The 21,427-nt window shown below is 44.2% G+C and overlaps 1 protein-coding gene across 1 annotated transcript; it reads left to right on the top strand.

Moving 5' to 3' along the window:
- Positions 1 to 402: 402 nt before the first annotated feature.
- TAX1BP3 (Tax1 binding protein 3) lies at positions 403 to 21,069 on the top strand. Its single transcript, XM_070735431.1, has 4 exons — positions 403 to 555; positions 15,689 to 15,808; positions 18,071 to 18,148; positions 18,808 to 21,069. Exons 1-4 carry the CDS (start codon positions 517 to 519, stop codon positions 18,955 to 18,957), a joined length of 387 nt encoding a protein of 128 aa, XP_070591532.1. The 5' UTR covers positions 403 to 516; the 3' UTR covers positions 18,958 to 21,069.
- Positions 21,070 to 21,427: the final 358 nt, after the last annotated feature.

The raw sequence follows: 21,427 nt of genomic DNA, 5'->3' as shown, positions 1-21,427 counted from the left end.
GAGCGCCCCTCCTTGTGAAACGTGGCCACGTCCCGAAAGGAAAGGCTTGGAGACCCCGCCCACTTCGCAAACCCTTCCCCTAAGGCAGAGGTAGGCAAAGTTGGCTCTTCTATGACTTGTGGACTTCAACTCCCAGAATTCCTAAGCTAGCATGATTGGCTCAGGAATTCTGGGAGTTGAAGTCCACAAGTTATAGAAGAGCCAACTTTGCCTACCGAGCCCTAAGGCAGTGTTTCCCAACCTTGGCAACTTGATATCTGGCTGGCTGGGGAATTCTGGGAGTTGAAGTCCAAATATCTTCAAGTTGCCAAGGTTGGGAACCACTGATCTAAGGAATCGTGAAAGGGGGCGTGGCCAGGAGAAAGCCGCGTGAGAGGGGGGAAGAGGGCGGGGCCTGACAGGGCGGTGGGCGGGGCCACGAGGAGGAGAGGGCGGAGCTTCGCAGGCCCGCTCCCTTCGCTTTTGTTCCGCCGGAGGCGAAGCGACTGGAGCGGCTTCAGTGACTCCCGGAGAACCATGTCCTACATCCCGGGCCAGCCCGTCACGGCCGTGGTGGTAAGCCCAGCCTTCCCGCCCGGGAAAAAACCCTCCTCGCCGGGACTACAAAGCCCATCCCCCGCGGGACTACAAAGCCCATCCTCCAGAGGAGGGGATGTTGGGCGTTGGAGTCCCGAGGTGGTGCGGGGAAGAGGCAAAGAAAGGGAAGGAAGGACGATCCGGGGTTCGGGGCACCGTTCCCCGTCCTCTTTCCCCCCCGCGAGCCCGTTCCCACGACCTGCAGACGCGTGTCGGGCTTTCTGGCGTGTCGGGGCCGGGCGTGGCAAGCGAGGCGACCCGTGGGAACCCCTTCCTCCCACCCCAAACCTCCCGGGATGGAGACCCCCGCGAGGCCGGTTCTCACGCTCGGCGAGTTTGGAAAGGGCTGAGAAAGTCCGGGAGAGGTCGGCTTTTCTTTGGAAGTCCTTCCTTCCCTTTTTTTTCTTTCTCTACCCCTCTTTCTCCTTCCTTTTCTCCTCCTTCCCTTTCGCCGCCCCTCCCTTCCATTCTTCCTTTCTCCTTTGACCCCCTCCTTTTCTCCTTCTTTTCTCCCGTTCTCCTTCCTTCCTCCTTCTTTTCTCCTCTTCCTCCTTGCTCCCTCCCTCCCTTCGTTCCATTCTCATGGCTCCCTCCTTTCCTCATTCCTTCTTCCTTTTTCCATTTTCCTTTCTTTTCCTCCTTCCCTCCTTTCCTCCTTCCTGCCTTCTTTCTCATTCCCTCCTCCCTTACTCCTTCCTTTCTCTTATTCACCTTCCTTCTGTTTCTGTTCCTCTCTCCCTTTTCTCATTCCGTACTCTTTCCCTCTCTCCCTTCCACTCTCCTTCCTTTCTGCTGTTCTTCTCCCTCCCTCCTTTCTCTTCTTTCTTTCTCCTCCTTTCACTCCCATTTCCTTTCCTTTCTCCTGTTCTTCTTCCTCCCTCCCTCCTTTCCTCCTTACTCTCATTCCTTTCTCCTGTTCTCCTTTCTGTTTCAGTTCTTCTCTCCTTTTCTCGTTCCTCCCTCCCTTTCTCCTCTCTCCCTTCCATTCTCCTGTTCTTCTCCCTCCCCCTTTCTCCTCCTTTCCTCTTCCACTCCCATTTTCCTTCCTTTCTCCTGTTCTTCCTTCCTCCTTTCCTCCTTACTCTCCTTCCTTTCCTCCTATTCTCCCTCCTTCCATTTCCATTCCTCTCTCCTTTTCTCCTTCCTCTCTTTTCCTCCCTCCTTTCCCCTCCCCCTTCCTTACTCCTTCCTTTTCTCCCTTTCATCTCCCTCCCTTTCTTGCAGCCACTTTGCCCCACGACAGCCACCGCCCTATCAGCTGGGTTGGGCTGCAATAAAGCGACTGACCCAAAGTCACCCATCCGGCTTTCATGCCTAAGGCAGGACTAGAACCCACGGTCTTCTGGTTTCTGGCTTTGGGCTCTTTCTAAGAACATAGAGGAGGACAGAAGGGAAAGGGGGGACGTGATCAAAACATTGAAATCTGTTCAAGGGTTAAACAAGGTTCAGGAGGGAAGTGTTTTTAATAGGAAAGTGAACACAAGAACAAGGGGACACAATCTGAAGTTAGTTGGGGGAAAGATCAAAAGCAACGTGAGTAAATATTATTTGACTGAAAGGGTAGAAGATGCTTGGAACAAACTTCCAGCAGACGTGGTTGGTAAATCCACAGGAACTGAATTGAAACATGCCTGGGATAAACATAGATCCATTCTGAGATAAAATACAGGAAATAGTATAAGGGCAGACTAGATGGACCAGGAGGTCTTTTTCTGCTGTCAATCTTTTATGTTTCTATAAAAACAGAAGAGCCCTGCTGAATCAGACCAAAGCCCATTGAGTCCAGAATTCTATGTCCCACAGTGGCCCACCATAGGGATCTTGAGCAGAAAGAGGAAGCTAGACCCTCCCTTTCCCTTGACCCCCAACAAATGGGACCCAAGGGAACCCTGCCTGCCTCAACCAATATAGAGGTGGCACATGGATACCCGTTTCAATAAGCACCGTTGGCATCCCTGAATCTGTCTAATCCTGCCTTGAAGCTCTCCAGGCAGACAGCTGTCGCAACCTCTTCTGGAAGTGAATCCCATCAACCAAGGACCTCTGGGTGAAGAAATATTTCCCTTTATTTATCTTCACTTTCTTACCTGTGAGCCTTAGGGAAGGCCCCCTTGTCCTAGTATTGTGTGATAGATAAAATAATTTAAAAAATAATAATTTTTTCTCTATCCACCTTTTCTATCCCATGCATGATTTTATACACTTCAATCATGTTGCCTCTTAAACGCCATCTTTCAAGGCTGAAGAGACCAAGGTGTTGCAACCTGGTTTCCTAAGGGAGGGGCTCCATTCCCTTGATCATACTTGTTGCTCTTTTTTGCACCTTTTCAAGTTCCATTCTATCCTTGTACTCTTTCTGGTGTTTTTTCTTTGAAGACGTTTTGCTCCTCATCCCAGAAGCTTCTTCAACTCTGGCTGGATGGTGGTGGGGAAGGGAAAGATTTGTTATAAATGACCAGCTGCCTGCAAGGAATAGAAATCTCCCATTTCCAATATTCATATTCTTAAATCTTTATTCCATTAAATCAGTGTTACATAATTTATCAAAAGCTGCCACCGATTTCTCTTTTTGTCGTCTAGGTTTTTACAAACTTATTTCTAATTCTTTTATTTATTTATATTTTTTTTAAAAGGACAAGAAGAATATGACTATTGTAAAATTTGGTATAAGTTTTATGAGTGGCTCGATAAAAGAAGGCTATTGTAAATACTGTAAACATATAGTAAATGGTACAAAACGATGTGAACGTTTGTAAATAGTAATTGGTGACAGTTTATACATTTTTCTTCCTTTTGTGATTCTTTTTTATCACCTTTTCTTAATATGATCTACAAGATTCGTATTTAAATTTCTTAGACTTCTAAAAAATACGGAGCAGTTTGGGCTCCTTTTTTATGTTATGTGTTTTTGTATGTGTCTTTGTCTTGTCTTGGAACTAAAAATCAATACATTTTTTAAAAAAAATCCAATTCTTTTAAATTGCTTTCAAAATGCTCATATGTTTATCCAGTATCCAAAAGCCTTAGCTTATTTTCTTCCTCTCTGCATCGCGTCATGGGAGAATTAGATCAGTTTGAACCCAATTCCTCTTTTAAATCCCCTCTGGGGATGTCTGGTTTGTTTCGCGCAATAGCTCGGAGGAATGAAATGTGTCGCAATCATGGGACAGAGTCATGTGTGAGTTATGTGTAGCCCGAACAGAGTTTCAATTGCTTTTTCTCCAGGCAACAGCATCTTAACAAATGTTTTCTTCTTAAAAGGGTGTGAATCATGATTTTGGGGATTAGCTCAACAGTCTAAACTTTATGCAGGCACAAGCACTTGATTTCTTACTGCTGGGATTAAAAGGATCAGGAATTATTTGCTAGGTGTGATGGAGAGGATAGATACTGAATAACAACAACAACAAAATCCAGATTGTAAAAACCCACCTGGTCTGCAAAAATTCAGGGAAGCCCAAGTTGGTAATTTGGGTGGTTATTATTTATTTATTTATCAAGAGCAATTAGGTGGAGACTCAAAGTTAAGAGCTATTAGGGAGAGCCTTAACCCAAATTCATCATTTTGGTAGATGGGTGGTTTTATTTATTAAGAGCTATTAGGGAGAGCCTTAACCCAAATTCGTCATTTTGGTAGATGGGTGGTTTTGTTTGGCGTTTCAAGAGGTCATGTCTCAAAAGTAATGACTGCTTTTGAAAGAGAAGGGAAAAAGTCCTCAGCCAAGGACAGGTCTGGTCGAAAGTCGAAGTTGTCTGAGAGAGACTGTTCGGACTCTAAAGCGAATTGTTAGAGCGGATTGCAAGACCGCAGCTCCTAAAACCACTGCAGAGCTCAATAGACACGGACAGAACCCAGTTTCCACAAAAACTGTTCGAAGGGAGCTTCACAAATCTGGATTCCAAATCTGGGTTTTCAAGGTGTTTCCATTTTTGTGTCCACACACCCCCTGTATGAGCACCCTTTTGGCATTTGAGCTAAAATATGGTTCACCTTCACTGGCATAGGCATATTTACATTTGATTTCTGTTTTCCAGTTCAGCTGATGCGAGGCAGGCAGGGACAGCCAAAGGGCCAGATATGGCCTGAGGTCCATAAAATGTCCAGGTCTGGTTTAGATCAATCGACCCCCTAAGCATTCCTTGCCAAGTAGAGGCTTAAAGATCTGTCCTTTTGTGATCCAGGGCCAAGGGTTTCATTCTGACATTCTCCCTTATCTTGTCACTTGGAGAAGCAGAGACAAAGTTGGATCCTGGCCACAAAATAGAAATACTGTATTGCAGAAGACTATTAAAGACACAACAGCAGAGTTTTTCAAACTTGACAGCTTTTAAGATGGGTGGACATCAATTCCCAGAATTGAACCATGCTGGATGGGGGATTCAGGGCGTCCACCCATCTTAAAGCAGGCTGGCTGGGGAATTTTGGGAGTGGAAGTCCTCTCTTCTTAAACCATGCTGAGGAAGGAATTCTGGGAGTGGAAGTCCACTCATTTTAAAGCGGGCTGGCTGGGGAATTCTGGGAATGGACATCCACCCCTCTTAAAGCATTCAGGCTGGGGAATTCTGGGAGCTGAGACCCACCCATGTTAAAGTTGCCATGCTTGAATAATTCTGCGATATAGGCAAAGGGCAAAGTCTGAACCTCTTTGTTAATTTTAACCTTTTGCAACCTCCAACTGCTTGATACGGATGCTAAAGATAGAAAGGTTTTATCAAACATAGTGAGGCCCTGAGGTCCTAAAAAGACCATCTATTTCTTCCACAACACCGGACACAAATCCCTTGTGTGTGCTCATCAGCTGTTTTGCTCCCTTCTGCGGGCCCCAGGGGAAGATCCTTCTCTGTGGCGGCCCCGGCCCTCTGGAACCAACTCCCTCCGGAGATTAGAACTGCCCCCACCCTCCCTGTCTTTCGTAAACTACTCAAGACTCATTTATACTGCCAGGCATGGGGGAGTTGAGATAGCTCTTCCCCCTACGCCATTACAAGTTATGCATGGTATGTTTGTGTGTATGTTTGGTTTTATAATAGGGGTTTTTAGTTGTTTTTATTATTGGATTGTAACAATCCAACAACAATTATTATTGTTGTTAGCCGCCCCGAGTCTGTGGAGAGGGGCGGCATACAAATCCAATAAATTATTATTATTATTATTATTATTATTATTATTATTATTATTATTTATTATTATTATTCTGTTCTAGTCTACAGGTCGGCCTCAATTTATGACTGCAGCTGAGCCCAAAGTTTTTGTTGGCAAGTGAAACGTTTGTCAGGTGTGAGTTTCGCCCTGTTTTATGTCCTTTCTTGCCGTAGCTGTTCTGTGAATCACTTTAGTTATTGGTAACGGAGTCGTTAAATTAATTTGGCTTCCCCGTGGACTTTGCTTGTCAAAGGATCACATCAGAAAAGGATCACGTCACGTGACCTTGGGACATGGCAATCATCATAAATATCAACCCAGTTGGATGAAGGTGGTGCCGTGGATATTGCCTATCTGGACTTCAGCAAAGCCTTTGACACGGTTCCACATAAAGAGCTGATAGATAAATTAGTGAAGATTGGACTTAATCCCTGGATAGTTCAATGGTTGGCTGAAGCGTAGACATCAGAGAGTTATTGTTAATGGCGAGTATTCTGAGCAGAGACAGGTTACAAGCGGTGTGCCACAAGGGTCTGTTCTGGGTCCTATTCTTTTTAATATGTTTGTGAGTGACATAGGGGAAGGTTTGGTAGGGAAGGTTTGCCTATTTGCCGATGACTCTAAAGTGTGCAATAGGGTTGCTATTCCTGGAGGCGTCTGTAATATGGTAAATGATTTAGCTTTACTAGATAAATGGTCAAAGCAATGGAAGCTGCAGTTTAATGTTTCCAAATGTAAAATAATGTACTTGGGGAAAAGGAATCCTCAATCTGAGTACTGTATTGCATTGGCAGTTCTGTGTTAGCAAAAACTTCAGAAGAGAAGGATTGGGGGTTAGTGATTTCTGACAGTCTCAAAATGGTTGAACAAGAGCGGTCAGGTGGTAGGGAAAGCAAGTAGAATGCTTGGCTGCATAGCTAGAGGTATAACAAGCAGGAAGAGGGAGATTGTGATCCTGCTGTATAGAGCGCTGGTGAGACCACATTTGGAATACTGTGTCCAGTTCTGGAGACCTCACCTACAAAAAGAGGTGGATCAAATTAAACGGGTCCAAAGATGGGCTACAAGACTGGTGGAAGGTCTTAAGCATAAAACCTATCAGGAAAGACTTAATGAATTCAATCTCTATAGTCTGGAGCAGTGTTTTTCAACCGGTGTGCCGCGGCACACTAGTGTGCCGCGAGACATGGTCAGGTGTGCCGCGAGGCGGTTTGCCCCCCCCCGCTATTGCCCCCCCGCCGCCACCGCTATTGGCACCCTCCCACGGGAGGCCGGCAAAGGTTGCTTTGAAAGTCGGCCCCCTCGCGCCCATGGCTTCTCGTCGCTTCCCCAAAGCACCGTCGCTTCCCCGAAAGCGCGCTCCTCATCTCCCTGCCAGCCCGCGGGGGGGGGGGAGGCGCCGGCAGCAGAAGGGAAGGGAGCCGCGGCCGCCCCTGCCTCCCCACGGTGCCTCCGGCCCCCTCGGCCTTTCGGCGCTGCCCGCCGCCCGCCACCTCTCCTCCTCCGCTGTCTCCTGCCTTTCGGCGTGGCTCCTCCCGCACCCGGAACGCAGGAGACAAAAAATGGCCCAACTCTCGTTCTCTCTCCATTCTCAGCGGAGGCCAGCGAAGGTAATATTCAATGTCGGGAGCGCGCGGGCGGTTGCGCGCGCTCCCTACCCCCCTGCTAGCCGCTCGGAATATTCAAAATAAGAAAAACCTTCGCCGGTGAAGGCTTTTCTTATTTTGAATATTCCGAGTGGCTAGCAGGGGGGTAGGGAGCACGCGCAACCGCCCGCGCGCTCCCGACATTGAATATCACCTTAACTGGCCTCCGCTGAGAAGAACGGAGAGAGAACGAGAGTGAGTGACAGCAACAGACAGCAAGATAGAGAGAAAGTGAGAGAGAGAGAGAAAGGGGGGAGAGAAAGAAATAGCAAGAGAGAGAACAAGAGAGAGAGAGAAAACAAGAGAGAAAGTGAGAAAAAGAGAGAAAGAGGGAGGGAGAGAGAAAGAGAGAGAGAGAGAACAAGAGAGAGAGAAAGAAAATAAGAGAAAAAGATAGCAAGAGAGAGAGAAAGCAAGAGAGACAGATAGGGAGAGGAAAGGAGAGAGAGAAATTAGAACAAAAAGGGGAGAAAAAAGGAGAAATGATTGAGGCAGAGAATGAGAGGAGAGAGAAACAAAAGAGAGAGAGAGAGGTGATTCTTGAAGCATATGGTAAAAAGCACCCAAATAATAAGAAATGCCCCCCAGCCCACACCTCTTTTTGAAAAGAATAAAAGAGAAAAAACCCCAGCCCTCAACTGGTTTTGGAAATGGTTCCAGTGTGTATACACACACACACATAAGGGGGGGGAGAGAGACAGGGATGGAAAAAGAGGAGAAGTGAGAGGGAAAAGGAATGAGGGAAAAAGGGAGGAAGAGAGAGAAATGACAAACATGAGAGAGAAAAGGGGGAAAGACAGGAGAAGTACCCAGAAATGAGATATAAATTTGAGTAGGGATGATTGATGATTGACTGTATTTATAAGGGGATGTTACATGGGATTGTATATACGAGGGGGTTATGTATGTATGTATGTATGTATGTATGTATGTATGTATGTATGTATTTATTTATTTATTTATTTATTTAATTTGTGTCATTTTGGTTGGTGGTGTGCCCCAGGATTTTGTAAATGTAAAAAATGTGCCGCGGCTCAAAAAAGGTTGAAAATCACTGGTCTGGAGGACAGAAGGGAAAGGGGGGACATGATCGAAAAATTGAAATATGTTAAAGGGTTAAATAGGGTTCAGGAGGGAAGTGTTTTTAATAGGAAAGTGAACACAAGGACAAGGGGGCACAATCTTTATTTATTTATTCATTCATTCATTCATTCATTCATTCATTCATTCATTCATTCATTCATTCATTCATTCATTTGTCCAATACATAAATACATAGGAAGAAAATAGACATGTGATAATATAAAAAGAGGGTGAAGGTGAACTTAGAGGAGAGGATATATGAAAGGAAGAGAATATATAAGATAGATGAGATAAAGGAAAGACAATTGGACAGGGGATGAAAGGCACACCAGTGCACTTATGTACGCCCCTTACTGGCCTCTTAGGAACCTGAAGAGGTCAATCGTGTAGAGTCTTAGGGAGAATTGTTGAGGGTTAGGGGTTGACACAATTGAGTCCGGTAATGAGTTCCACGCTTCGATAACTCGATTGTTGAAATCATATTTTTTACAGTCTGAGGCTGTTGGGGGAAAGATCAGAAACAAGGTGATAGAATATTATTTTACTGGAAGAGTAGTAGATGCTTGGAACAAAGTTCCAGCAGACGTGGTTATCAAATCCACAGGAACTGAATGTAAATATGCCTGGGACAAACATAGATCCATCTTAAGATAAAATACAGGAAATAGTATAAGGGCAGACTAGATGGACCAGGAGGTCTTTTCCTGCCGTCAATCTTCTATGTTTCTATGTTTCAGTTGCCAAGTGTCTGTATTTTGATCGTGTGGCTAAGGAGACACTACAGCGGTCATAAGTATGAAAAACCGTCATAATTTACTTTTTTCAATGCCACTGTAACTTTGAGACGGTCACTAAATGAACTGTAAGCCAAGGATGAGCTCTTATCCTATCCAGTATTCTATTCTATGCTAATGCTAATTTTAATTCTATTTCGTTCTGGCATCCTGGAAGCCCTGGGTTGCCTTCCCTTCTGGCAGCCATCTGTCGGCAAAACCTCCGCAGGATTCCCGGTCTTGTTTTCAGACGCTTCCAATTTGCCAGCCGGCAGTCCACGCGGCCAAGACCCCCGGTCCTCTTCCTTTTGTCTGCTTTTTATCTTTCTTTCCAGTGATCTCATTCATCTGTTGGAGCCTCTGGGGGAAAGCAACGCATCAATGGTTCCTTGTTTACAAGAAGCCAAAATAAGACCCGGATTCTTCTTAATAGACACTGGTGCCTCCGGGGGAGAGAAAAACCCATCTTCTGGAAAGTGAAGACGGGAAAAATGAAGAATGCGAAAAAACCAAAAAAAGCCCCCAACTGAACCTGATTGTTAGGATGCCACACAGTGCCCAGTGTTGTGGCCTGTTGGCCCGCCGGCCCCTCCAAGAGCCAAATCAGAGGAGGAGGAGGAGGTGATGTGGGAGTTAGGATCTTCGGAGAGGGGCGGCGTACAAATCTAATAAATTATTATTATTATTATTATTATTATTATTATTATTATTATTATCATCTGCATCAAGGCAACCTGAGAGCTCCGAGCAGAAATAATAATAATAATAATAATAATAATGATCACATACTCAGCTACTGCAAAAAGATCGCACAGACTGACTACAAGCATAGACATGATGCTGTGGCACAGATGATCCACTGGAACTTGTGCCCGAACTACCATTTACCAGTGGCAAAGAACTGGTGGGATCATAAGCCCGAAAAAGTGGTTGAAAATGAACAAGCAAAACTACTGTTCGACTTCCGACTGACCGAATTCTGAAGCATAACACACCAGACATTGTGATCGTGGAGAAAAAGAAAGTATGGATCATCAACGTCGCAATCCCAGGGGACAGCAGAATTGAGGAGAAGCAGCTAGAGAAATTAGTGAAATATGAAGATCTAAAAATCGAGCTGCAACGACTCTGGCATAAGCCAGTGAAAGTGGTCCTAGTGGTACTTGGCACGCTGGGCGCAGTACCAAAGGATCTCAGCGGACATTTGAAAACCATCGGAATTGACAAAATCTCCATCTGTCAATTACAAAAGGCCGCTTTACTGGGATCGGCAAACATAATTTTCCGCTACATCACGCAGTCCTAGGTGCTTGGGAAGCGCCCGACTGGTGATGAAATACGAAATCCAGCATAGTGATCTCGTTTGCTGTGTTGTACTGACATAATAATAATAATAATAATAATAATAATAATAATAATAATAATAATTTATTAGATTTGTATGCCGCCCCTCTCCGAGAACTCGGAGCGGCTCACAACAGAGAGCTATTGTGGGGTTACCTAAGTTTGTCCACGTCTCTCCAACAATAAATAAATTTTATCCCCTGGTTAAGGGCTTAAAAAAATTATTCTGAGAGAGTAACAATGAAAGAGCTTGCAAGTCAGTAAGAGCTGGAAACATCGTTAGCACCTAGTTAGGGCTGGAAAGAAAATTATTGGGGCTACCTTTGAAAAGTGTTCGGAAACTCCAGATTGTGCAGAATGCGGCCGCGAGAGCTATTGTGGGGTTACCTAGGTTCGCCCACGTCTCTCCAACACTCTGTGGCTTGCATTGGCTGCCGATCAGTTTCCGGTCACAATTCAAAGTGTTGGTAATGATCTATAAAGCCCTACATGGCATTGGACCAGAATACCTGCAGAACCATCTCCTGCCGCACAAATCCCAGCGGCCGATAAGGTCCCACAGAGTTGGCCTTCTCCGGGTCCTGTCGACTAAACAATGTCGTCTGTCGGGCCCCAGGGGAAGAGCCTTCTCTGTGGCAGCCCCGGCCTTCTGGAATCAACTCCCCCCAGAGATCAGAACTGCCCCCACCCTCCTTGTCTTTCGTAAATTGCTTAAAACCAACCTATATCGCCAGGCATGGGGGAACTAAGACATCCTCCCCCAGACTTATATAGTTTTATGTATGGTATGCTTGTGTTGTGTGGTTTTTTAAATGATGGGGTTTTAGATGCTTTCTTTTAAATATTAGATTTGTTACATTATCACATTGTTATTATTATTGTTGTGAGCCACCCCGAGTCTGCGAAAGAGTCTACTCTTTCGGTCAAATAATATTTTCTCACGTTGCTTCTGATCTTTTCCCCAACCTACCTCAGATTGTGTCCCCTTGTTCTTGTGTTCACTTTCCTATTAAAAACACTTCCCTCCTGGACCTTATTTAACCCTTGAACATATTAAATGTTTCAATCATGTCCCCCCTTTTCCTTCTGTCCTCCAGATGATACAGATTGAGTTCATGAAGTCTTTCCTGATACGTTTTATGCTTAAGACCTTCCACCATTCTTGTAGCCCGTCTTTGGACCCGTTCAATTTTGTCAATATCTTTTTGTAGGTGAGGTCTCCAGAACTGGACACAGTATTATTCCAAATGTGGTCTCACCAGCGCTCTATATAAGGGGATCACAATCTCCCTCTTCCTGCTTGCTATACCTCTAGCTATGCAGCCAAGCATCCTACTTGCTTTTCTTACCGCCTGACCAACACTGTTCACTGTTTTAAGCTGAGCTCAGTTGTGGTCGTAACTCAAGGACTAGCTGTATTTTGTTCTTGTTTTCTAGTTTTTCTGCCTGCTGGGTACTGCCACATCTACAATCCATTGGTATTTTGTTATTGACAGTTGTTCAGTCTGCATTTATTTATTTATTTATTGGATTTGTATACCGCCCCTCTCCAGAGACTCGGAGGTGCCTGCCTGTGTGTTCGAATCCTACAACCCCAGAGCAATTTAGTTTCTTCGACTTTTTATACTTTTGCCGCAAGATGAGCATGTGTTGTTCCAAAGAGGATCGGAGTTATCGATTTCAATTTTATTGAGTTAAAACCTGTAAGGAGCCGTCCATGAATTTAAACATGCCTGGGATAAACATAAGGTCCCACAGAGTGGGCCTTCTTCCGGTCCCGTCGACCAAACAATGTTGTTTGGCGGGCCCCAGGGGAAGAGCCTTCTCTGTGGCGGCCCCGGCCCTCTGTAATCAACTCCCCCCGGAGATTAGAATGGCCCCCACCCTCCTTGTCTTTCGTAAGTTATTCAAGACCCACCTATATCGCCAGGCATGGGGGAATTAAGACATCTCCCCCAGGCTTTCTTATATTTTATGTTTGGTATGTATGTGCTGTATGGTTTTTAATTGTTGGGTTTTTTTAATGTAATTTTATTATTAGATTTGTTTCATTGTTATACTGTTTTTTATTCCTGCTGTGAGCCGCCCCGAGTCTTTGGAGAGGGGCGGCATACAAATCTAATAAATAATAATATATCCATCCTAAGATAAAATACAGGAAATAGTATAAGGACAGACGAGATGGACCATGAGGTCTTTTTCTGCCATCAATCTTCTATGTTTCTATGTCCATCTTCTAACCAGCTCTGGGCTTCTCCCGATCCATAGCTAAACTGGCATTCAAAGCCTCATTAAAATGATAAAACCCAAGTCATTAGGAACATGAAAAGCCTTGGCACCAAGTCAAACTTTTGATGTGCAGAAACTAATCTCTGAGGAAGAGACGGAACTTCAAAGCTTCACCAAAGGCTGGAAGGGTTGAAGCAAAACCTTTTTTTCTCTTTTTTTCTTTTAGATTATAGGAGTTGGAAGAGACTATTTAGATAGAATTCTTTATTGGCCAAGTGTGATTGGACACACAAGGAATTAGTCTTTGGTGCATATGTTCTGTGTACATAAAAGAAAATATACATTTGTCAGGAATCATGTGGTAGAACACTTCATGATGGTCATGGGCGTCCAATAAGCAATGAAGAAACAATATTAATAAAAATCTTAGGATACAAGCAACAAGTTATTTATTTATTGGATTTGTATGCCGCCCCTGTCCGGAGACTCGGGGCGGCTAACAGCAACAATAAGCAGATAATAATAATCCAATACTAAAAACAGTTAAAAACCCATTATTATAAAAACCAAACATACACACAGACATACCATGCATAAAATTGTAAAGGCCTAGGGGGAAAGAGTATCTCAATTCCCCCATGCCTGGCGGCAGAGGTGGGTTTTAAGTAGCTTATGAAAGGCAAGGAGGGTGGGGGCAATTCTAATCTCTGGGGGGAGTTTGTTCCAGAGGGCCGGGGCCGCCACAGAGAAGGCTCTTCCCCTGGGTCCCGCCAAACGACATTGTTTAGTTGACGGGACCCGGAGAAGACCCACTCTGTGGGACCTAACTGGTCGCTGGGATTCGTGCAGCAGAAGGCGGTCCTTGAGATAATCTGGTCCATACAATCATAAGTGGGAGGAGATGGGTGATAGGAATAATGAGAAAAAACTAGTAGTGATAGTAGTGCAGACTTAGTAAATAGTTTGACAGTGTTGAGGGAGTTATTTGTTTAGTAGACTGATGGCGTTTGGGGAAAAAGCCATTCTCGTGCAAAAAACAGCCCACTTGTATGTTTAAGTTTTCGTTTTATTTTATGTAAAACCTTTAAAAAATCAATAAAAATTATATTTAAAAAAAACAAAACAACAACAACAGCCCACCGGGAAACTGGAAGTTTGGAAAACAGATTTCCAGTTTGCTCGTTGTACTTTTTTTCACACTGCAGGCTTCTAGAGGCCTCCGGAATGCGAAAAACAGCACAACGGGCAAACCAGAAGTACCGTATTTTTGGAGTATAAGACGTACCTTTTTTCTCCCTAAAAGAGGTTGAAAATTATACTCTGAATGCAGCTTTTTCGAAGCTTTTTTTCTTAGCCCTAACTAAGTGCTAACAATCTTCCCAGCTCTTACCTTGCAGGTTCTTTCATTGTTACTCCCTGCGAAGAATGTTTCCCAAGCCCTAAGTCTTTTCAGGGTTTTTTTCATTGCTCTAATTTGCTCCAAATAAGTTTCTTTCTAGCCCTAACCAGGAGCTAACGATGTTCCCAGCTCTTACTGGCTTGCAAGCTCTTTCATTGTTACTCTCTGCAAAGAATGTTTTCCAAGCCCTAAGTCTTTGCAGGATTTTTTCCATTGCTCTACTGGCTCCAAATGTTCCTTTCCAGATGCTAATAACGTTCCCAGCTCTTACTGGCTTGCAAGCTCTTACATTGTTACTCTCTCAGAATAATTTTTTTAACCCCTTAACCAGGGGATAAAATAATGTGCTGGAGCTGACCAGACTAAGGACGCTAGCCAGATAAATATCTGGTAAGCAGATTCTTTTCCCTATTTTCCTCCCAAAAAAACTAAGGTGCGTCTTATGATCTGATGCGTCTTATGCTCCGAAAAATACAGTGTGTTTTCCAAACTTCCAGTTTGCCCATTGGGCTGTTTTTTCATTGTTTATTTATTTATTTATTTATTGTTAGAGTTGAAAGGGACCATGCAGGCCATCGAGTTCAACCCCCTGCCCAAGCAGGAACCCTATAGTACACTAGTCAAGTGGCAGTTCAATCTTCTCTTAAAAATGTCCAGAGTGTTGGAGTTCACAACGTCCGCTGGTAGGTTGTTCCATTGGTTGATCGCTCTGACCGACAGGAAGTTCCTCCTTATCTCCATGTTGAATCTCTCCTTGGTCAGCTTCCAGCTGTTGTTCCTCGTCCGGCCCTCTGGTGCCCTGAAGAATAAAGTGATCCCCTCCTCTCTATGACATCCCCTCGTATACTTGTAGACTGCTATCATGTCCGCTCTGGCCCTCCTTTTCTCTAGGCTATCCATGCCCAGTTCTCTCAGTCTCTCTTCGTAAGTCTTGGTTTCCAGTCCCTTAATCATCTTGGTTGCTCTTTTTTGCACCTTCTCCAGAGTTTCAATATCTCTTTTGAAGTGTGGTGACCAGAACTGAATACAGTACTCCAGGTGTGGTCGGACCAGGGCGTAGTAGAGTGGTATTAAGACTTCCCTGGTCTTGGAGTGTATTCCCCTGTTGATGCAGCTTAGGATGGTGTTGGCTTTTTTAGCTGCTGCTGCACATTGTTGGCTCATGTTTAGTTGATTGTCCACCAAGACTCCGAAGTCTCTTTCGCAGTCGCTACTGCTAAGAGGGGTTTCTCCCAGGTTGTGTGTGTGTCCAGGTTGTATATTGTCTCACACTTCATTGAGGCCTATGCGCATGTGCGGGGATGGCACAAGGATTGGTAGCACACACACACACACACACACCCTTTTGGCAGGTGAACCAAAAAAGGCTCACCATTATTACCGAATTAAGGCATCCTTTGGAATCTTTGCAGCAAGGCCATAACTGCTTGGGTTTTGCGCTGCGGATGGAGTCATACGTGAGTGATCAAATTGGATTCTTCTTTTCTTGTCTCAGCAAAGAGTTGAAATCCACAAACTGCGCCAAGGTGAGAACCTGATTCTGGGCTTCAGCATCGGAGGCGGCATCGACCAGGACCCAGCTCAGAACCCCTTCTCGGAGGACAAGACGGACAAGGTTGGCACGGAGCTCTCTTTACAGATCTATTTATTCGATCGATTGTGCATCCCAAGTTCCCTGTTGGGAGATCAAGGTGTTGTTATCAATATTTTAGCTCAGGATTGAAATGTAGGGTCCTTGGTGCTTTCTGAGCTGGGTGGGTTTTGTTAGGACTCTGCCCATAACTTTGGGTTGGCACTATATTGGCTGCAATTGTTGCAGACTGCCACAAGAGGGAGCTAGAGTTTATAGCTTATTTCTCTGAGTTACCCTCTCCGTTTCTCTTTGTCTAAGCTACTCAATGTTAATTGGCTACTCACTGAGAGGTTTGATCTGCAATTCTCTGCAATCTCTCTGTATTATAGTTACGTATTACCAATAAAATGTGTCTAAGCTTGATATGATTTTGATGTGATAGTACGCATGTGACTGTTTGATTTTAAATGTTTAGTTTTTAAGATAATTTTTAAATATTTATTTATTTATTTATCAGATTTGTATGCCGCCCCTCTCCGTAGACTCGGGGTGGCTAACAACAATAATAATACAATGTAAACAGATCTAATATTTAAGTTAATTTTAAAAACCCCAATTTAAGAAACCAATCATACATACTGACATACCATGCATAAATTTTATAAGCCTAGGGGGAAGGGAAAGTCTCAATTCCCCCATGCCTGACGACAGAGGTGGGTTTTAAGGAGCTTACGAAAGGCAAGGAGGGTGGGGGCAACTCTGATATCTGGGGGGAGTTGGTTCTAAAGGGTCGGGGCCGCCACAGAGAAGGCTCTTCCCCTGGGTCCCACCAAACAACATTGTTTAGTTGACGGGACCCGGAGAAGGCCAACTCTGTGAGACCTAACTGGTCGCTGGGATTTGTGCGGCAGAAGGCGGTCCCGGAGATATTCTATTAATTGGTTTAGAAATGTTTTATATATTGTATCTTTTTTATCAAAATGTTGTAAGCCGCTCCGAGTCTTTGGAGAGGGGCGGCATACAAGTCTAATAAATTATTATTATTATTATTATTATTACTACTATTATTAATATATTTGCTGATTATGACAAATACAACTGGTAAGAAAAACTATGTACTTAATAATATTTGGATTGTTATTCTGACTATTATGTGTATGACTTTAGACTGTTTATCTAAATATGTTATTTCTCAAAGTAAACTTTATTTTATTTATTTTATTTTATTAATTAGATTTGTATGCCACCCTTCTCCACCTAACTTTAATTCATGTTGGTATATCTGTGTGTGGCTGAGTAGTTATTCATAACTAATATCAATCTAAACATTTCTGTGAGTGCACCACCTTGCTAAAATCATACATTAACAGTATGGGTATGTCTTGTTTAATAGAAGGACAGAGGAGACATGATAGCAGTCTTCCAATATCTCAGGAGTTGCCACAAACAGGGAGTCCACCTATTCTCCAAAGAGAATAGCAAGAAGCAACGGAAACTAAACAAGGAAAGAAGCAACTTAGAACTAAGGAGAAACTTCCTGACAGTGAGGATAATGAACCAGTGGAACAGCTTGCCACCAGAAGTTGTGAATGCGCCAACACTGGAAGTTTTTAAGATGATGTTGGATAACCATTTGTCTGAAGTGGTGTAGGGTTTCCTGCCTAAGCAGGGGGTTGGACTAGAAGACCTCCAAGGTCCCTTCCAATTCTCTTCTCTTTCTCTTCTCTTCTTTTCTCTTTCTCTTCTTTTCTCTTTCTCTTCTCTTCTTTTATCTTTTTTTCTCTTTCTCATCTCTTCTTTTCTCTTTCTCTTCTTTCTCTTCTCTTCTTTTCTATTCTATTCTATTCTATTTCATTCCATTCCATTCCATTCTTTCTCTTCCAGCCCAACACACCTCGCAGGGTAGTTGTTATGGGGAAAATAGGAGGATGAGGAGAAGGAAGCATTAGCATTGTGTTTTGTGAGCCGCCCCGAGTCTTTGGAGAGGGGCGGCATACAAGTCTAATAAGTAATAAGTAATAATAATAATAATAATAATAATAATAATAATAATAATAATTAGGCGTGTTCACCGTCCTGAGCTATTTATTAAAAATAATAAAGACCAGATAGAAATAACATAAACAAAAGAGAACGGCCTTCTGCATTATATTCCTATGTACATGGCTAACAATGCTTGGAGAAAGAGGTCAACAGACACTCAGTAAGCTGTGTTTGTTTGTGTGTGTTTGTGTGTGTATGTGAGTGTGTGTGTGTGGTTCCAGACAGTGGCAGCCTTCCCATTTCTTGGTTTTTTTCCCCCAGGGCATTTATGTCACTCGGGTGACGGAAGGTGGACCAGCAGAAATGGCTGGACTTCAAGTGGGAGACAAAATCATGCAGGTAAAAATTTCATACCGTTTAAAGAACTTTGCTGGACACTTCGCCTCCACTCTTGGTGTCTCTAAAGCCAAATCGACGGAGATTTATTATTATTATTCCAGAGTCCCAAAGGTGGTTTTCCCCCCCAAGAGGCAATTAACTAGAGGTTTTTTTGGGGGGAGGCTACAAGAATGGTGGAAGGTCTTAAGCATAAAACGTATCAGGAAAGACTTAATGAACTCAATCTGTATAGTCTGGAGGACAGAAGGAAAAGGGGGGATGTGATTGAAACATTTAAATATGTTAAAGGGTTAAATAAGGTTCAGGAGGGAAGTGTTTTTAATAGGAAAGTGAACACAAGAACAAGGGGACACAATCTGAAGTTAGTTGGGGGAAAGATCAAAAGCAACGTGAGAAAATATTATTTGTCTGAAAGAGTAGTAGATCCTTGGAGCAAACTTCCAGCAGACGTGGTTGGTAAATCCACAGTAACTGAATTTAAACATGCCTGGGATAAACATCGATCCATCCTAAGATAAAATACAGAAAATAGTATAAGGGCAGACTAGATGGACCATGAGGTCTTTTTCTGCCATCAATCTTCTATGTTTCTATAATAACTAAAAATATCCGTGTTTGCTCTTGACACTTATTGTAAAAATCGCTCTGCATTCTTGCAGGTGAACGGCTGGGACATGACCATGGTGACTCACGACCAAGCCCGCAAGCGGCTGACCAAGCGGAACGAAGAAGTGGTCCGACTCCTGGTGACCAGACACTCTCTTCAGAAAGCCGTCCAGCAGTCGATGCTCTCGCAGCCCTGCCACTGAGCGGGGGACGAGCGTCAGGTCTTCAGGCCACGGCGGAGAGGTGTTGAAGGTGGACCCCAGCTCGTATCACCTGTTGACCCGAGAAACTTAATTTTTTTTGGAAACAAAGACAGACATCTCCCGACACACCTATGCAAAAAAATGACACCCAGCGGGGTGTCCCTGGAAAGGGGCACCTCTAGGGCCAGTTTGATGTCCACTGGATCAAAGACGGTGGGCATCAAACCCGCAATGAGGGGATAGCCTGGTTCTGATCCACTGGGCTTTTTTCTCCAGTGGACAAGTCCGATCTTAACATCTCCGTTTTTGTCAGGCGGCCATCTTGAAGGATAAGATGGCCGCCTAAAATGAGCTTCTTGCCATCTTGAGGGACAAGATGGCCGCCTAAAATGAGCTTCTTGCCATCTTGAGGGACAAAATGGCCGCCTAAAATGAGCTTGCCATCTTGAAGGACAAGATGGCCGCCTAAAATTAGCTTCTTGCCATCTTGAGGGACAAGATGGCCACCTATTAATGAGCTTCTTGCCATTTTGAGGAACAAGATGGCCGCCTGTTAATGAGCTTCTTCCCATTTTAAGGAACAAGATGGCCGCCTGTTAATGAGCTTCTTCCAGTCTTCTTATCCAGACCAAAAAGTTTTTTACTGCCGATATCTAGAATCCCGCACGGGGTTGTGTTTAAGAGGCATCCAAACTCGTTGGCTTGTCTCCTCAGAAAACGCGGAGAAGCCAGGATAGACGGGCTATTTGAACCCGGTTCCCCCCTTTCCAGAAGTCCTCAAATGAAGGCAAACAGTTTCAGTGGCCTTAAGCCTTCGTTTGCCTGGCCTTTAGCTCGGCCAGAATCCCTGTTAACCACGATCAGTCGGAAACAGGCTGACATTAGCGACTCCTGTCGTGTCAGAAGGCTGCGGTTTCCAACCTTCGAGCGGGTCTCTCGACTTTCCCAAAGTTGGCTTCCTCCGATCATGACCGTTGTGCCAAATTTCTTCCCCGAAGGCCTTTTCTACGTCTTGTAAATAACATCCCTTCCACCATTTGTATCACTAATTTATTTCAGTATATTACTGCTATTTTTGACTCGTGAGTGTTGCGGTGGGCCTAGAGGTGAGGAGCTCACACCTCACAATCCGGAGGCTGGGAGTTCGATCCTAAGTAGAGGCAGATATTTTTCTCTTTGTGGGCATACTGAGAATATATCTGCTTGAACAAAAACTCTGTGTTGGCGACAGGAAGGGCAGCCAGCCATTAAATATTTTGCTAGCTCCATTCAGTTGCCCACAACTCCACCCCGCAAGGGATAAATGGTGTTGTTTAAAACAGTGATTTTCCACCTTTTCTGAGCCGCGGCACATTTTTTACATTTACGCAACCCTAAGGCACATTGAGTGGGGGGAGGGTGGGGGCTAAAAAAAGGTGGGACAAAAGAATTCCCTCTCTCTCTTCCTCCCTTTTGCTCTATTTCTCTCTCCCTTCCTTCTTTCTCTCTCCATCCCTCTTTCTTTCTCTTCCTTTCTTCCTCTTTTTTGCTCTTTCTCTCTCTCCTTCCCTCCCTCTTTCTCTCTCTCTATTGCTTTCTTTATCTCTCTTTCTCTCTTTTTCTTGTTCTCTCTCTCTTGCCTTCTCTCTCTCTCTTGTTCTCTTTCTCTCTCTCTTTCTCTGTCTTGCTTTCTTTCTCTGTCTTGCTTTCTTTCTCTCTTGCTTTCTCTTTCTGAGCTTCGCGGCACACCTGACCATGTCTCATGGTACACTAGTGTGCCGTGGCACACTGGTTGAAAAACACTGGTTTAAAAGATGACAACTACGATTGCTATGTTGTGTAATGCCCGAGCCCTTAAATCTCGGCCTGTCTTGTAAGAAAAATATATCACAACCTTCTACTTGTTTCTTATTCCTGTGGTTTGTTCTTCCAAAGCAGAAACGGTAGCAGGAAGCATGGGGGGGGGGGGGGGGGGGATTTTGTGAGGGGTTTTGGGGTTTTTTTTGACAAAGCCTTGCGGGGGTTTTTTGTACTGCCGGATCGCATCGGTTTAGTTCGGAGGTTAAAGCTACCAACTGGCTGCTGTAGATCGTTTTACACATAATAAACCAAGCTGGACTTCTGATCTCAAAAGTCTCTTCCTTTTTAAAAAAATAAGTGTATTCATTCATTCATTCATTCATTAATTCAATTTGTATGCCGCCCCTCTCCGTAGACTCGGGGCGGCTCACAGCAATAGTATAACACAATGTAAAATACAAATCTAATATTTAAAAACTAAAAAACCCATAATTAAAAAACATGCACACAACATACCATACACAAATTATATAGGCCTGGGGAAGATGTCTCAATTCCTCCATGCCTGACGGCAGAGGTTGGTCTTAAGAAGTTTACGAAAGGCAAGGAGGGTGGGGGCAATCCTAATTTCTGGGGGGAGCTGTTTCCAGAGGGTTGGGGCCGCCACAGAGAAGGCTCTTCCCCTGGGTCC

Source organism: Erythrolamprus reginae, chromosome 1, assembly GCF_031021105.1.
Source record: "Erythrolamprus reginae isolate rEryReg1 chromosome 1, rEryReg1.hap1, whole genome shotgun sequence".
Lineage (NCBI taxonomy): Eukaryota > Metazoa > Chordata > Lepidosauria > Squamata > Dipsadidae > Erythrolamprus > Erythrolamprus reginae.
Note: the sequence above shows the minus strand (reverse complement) of the source record. Positions and strands in the feature narration are given on the sequence as shown.

Bases quoted from the DNA above. Each gene is read 5' to 3' on its own strand.
- TAX1BP3 (XM_070735431.1), top strand. From the start codon at position 517: ATGTCCTACATCCCGGGCCAGCCCGTCACGGCCGTGGTG. The intron at 556-15,688 runs GTAAGCCCAGCC...TTCTTGTCTCAG, and splicing joins AGCCCGTCACGGCCGTGGTG to CAAAGAGTTGAAATCCACAA. The intron at 15,809-18,070 runs GTTGGCACGGAG...TTTTTCCCCCAG, and splicing joins CGGAGGACAAGACGGACAAG to GGCATTTATGTCACTCGGGT.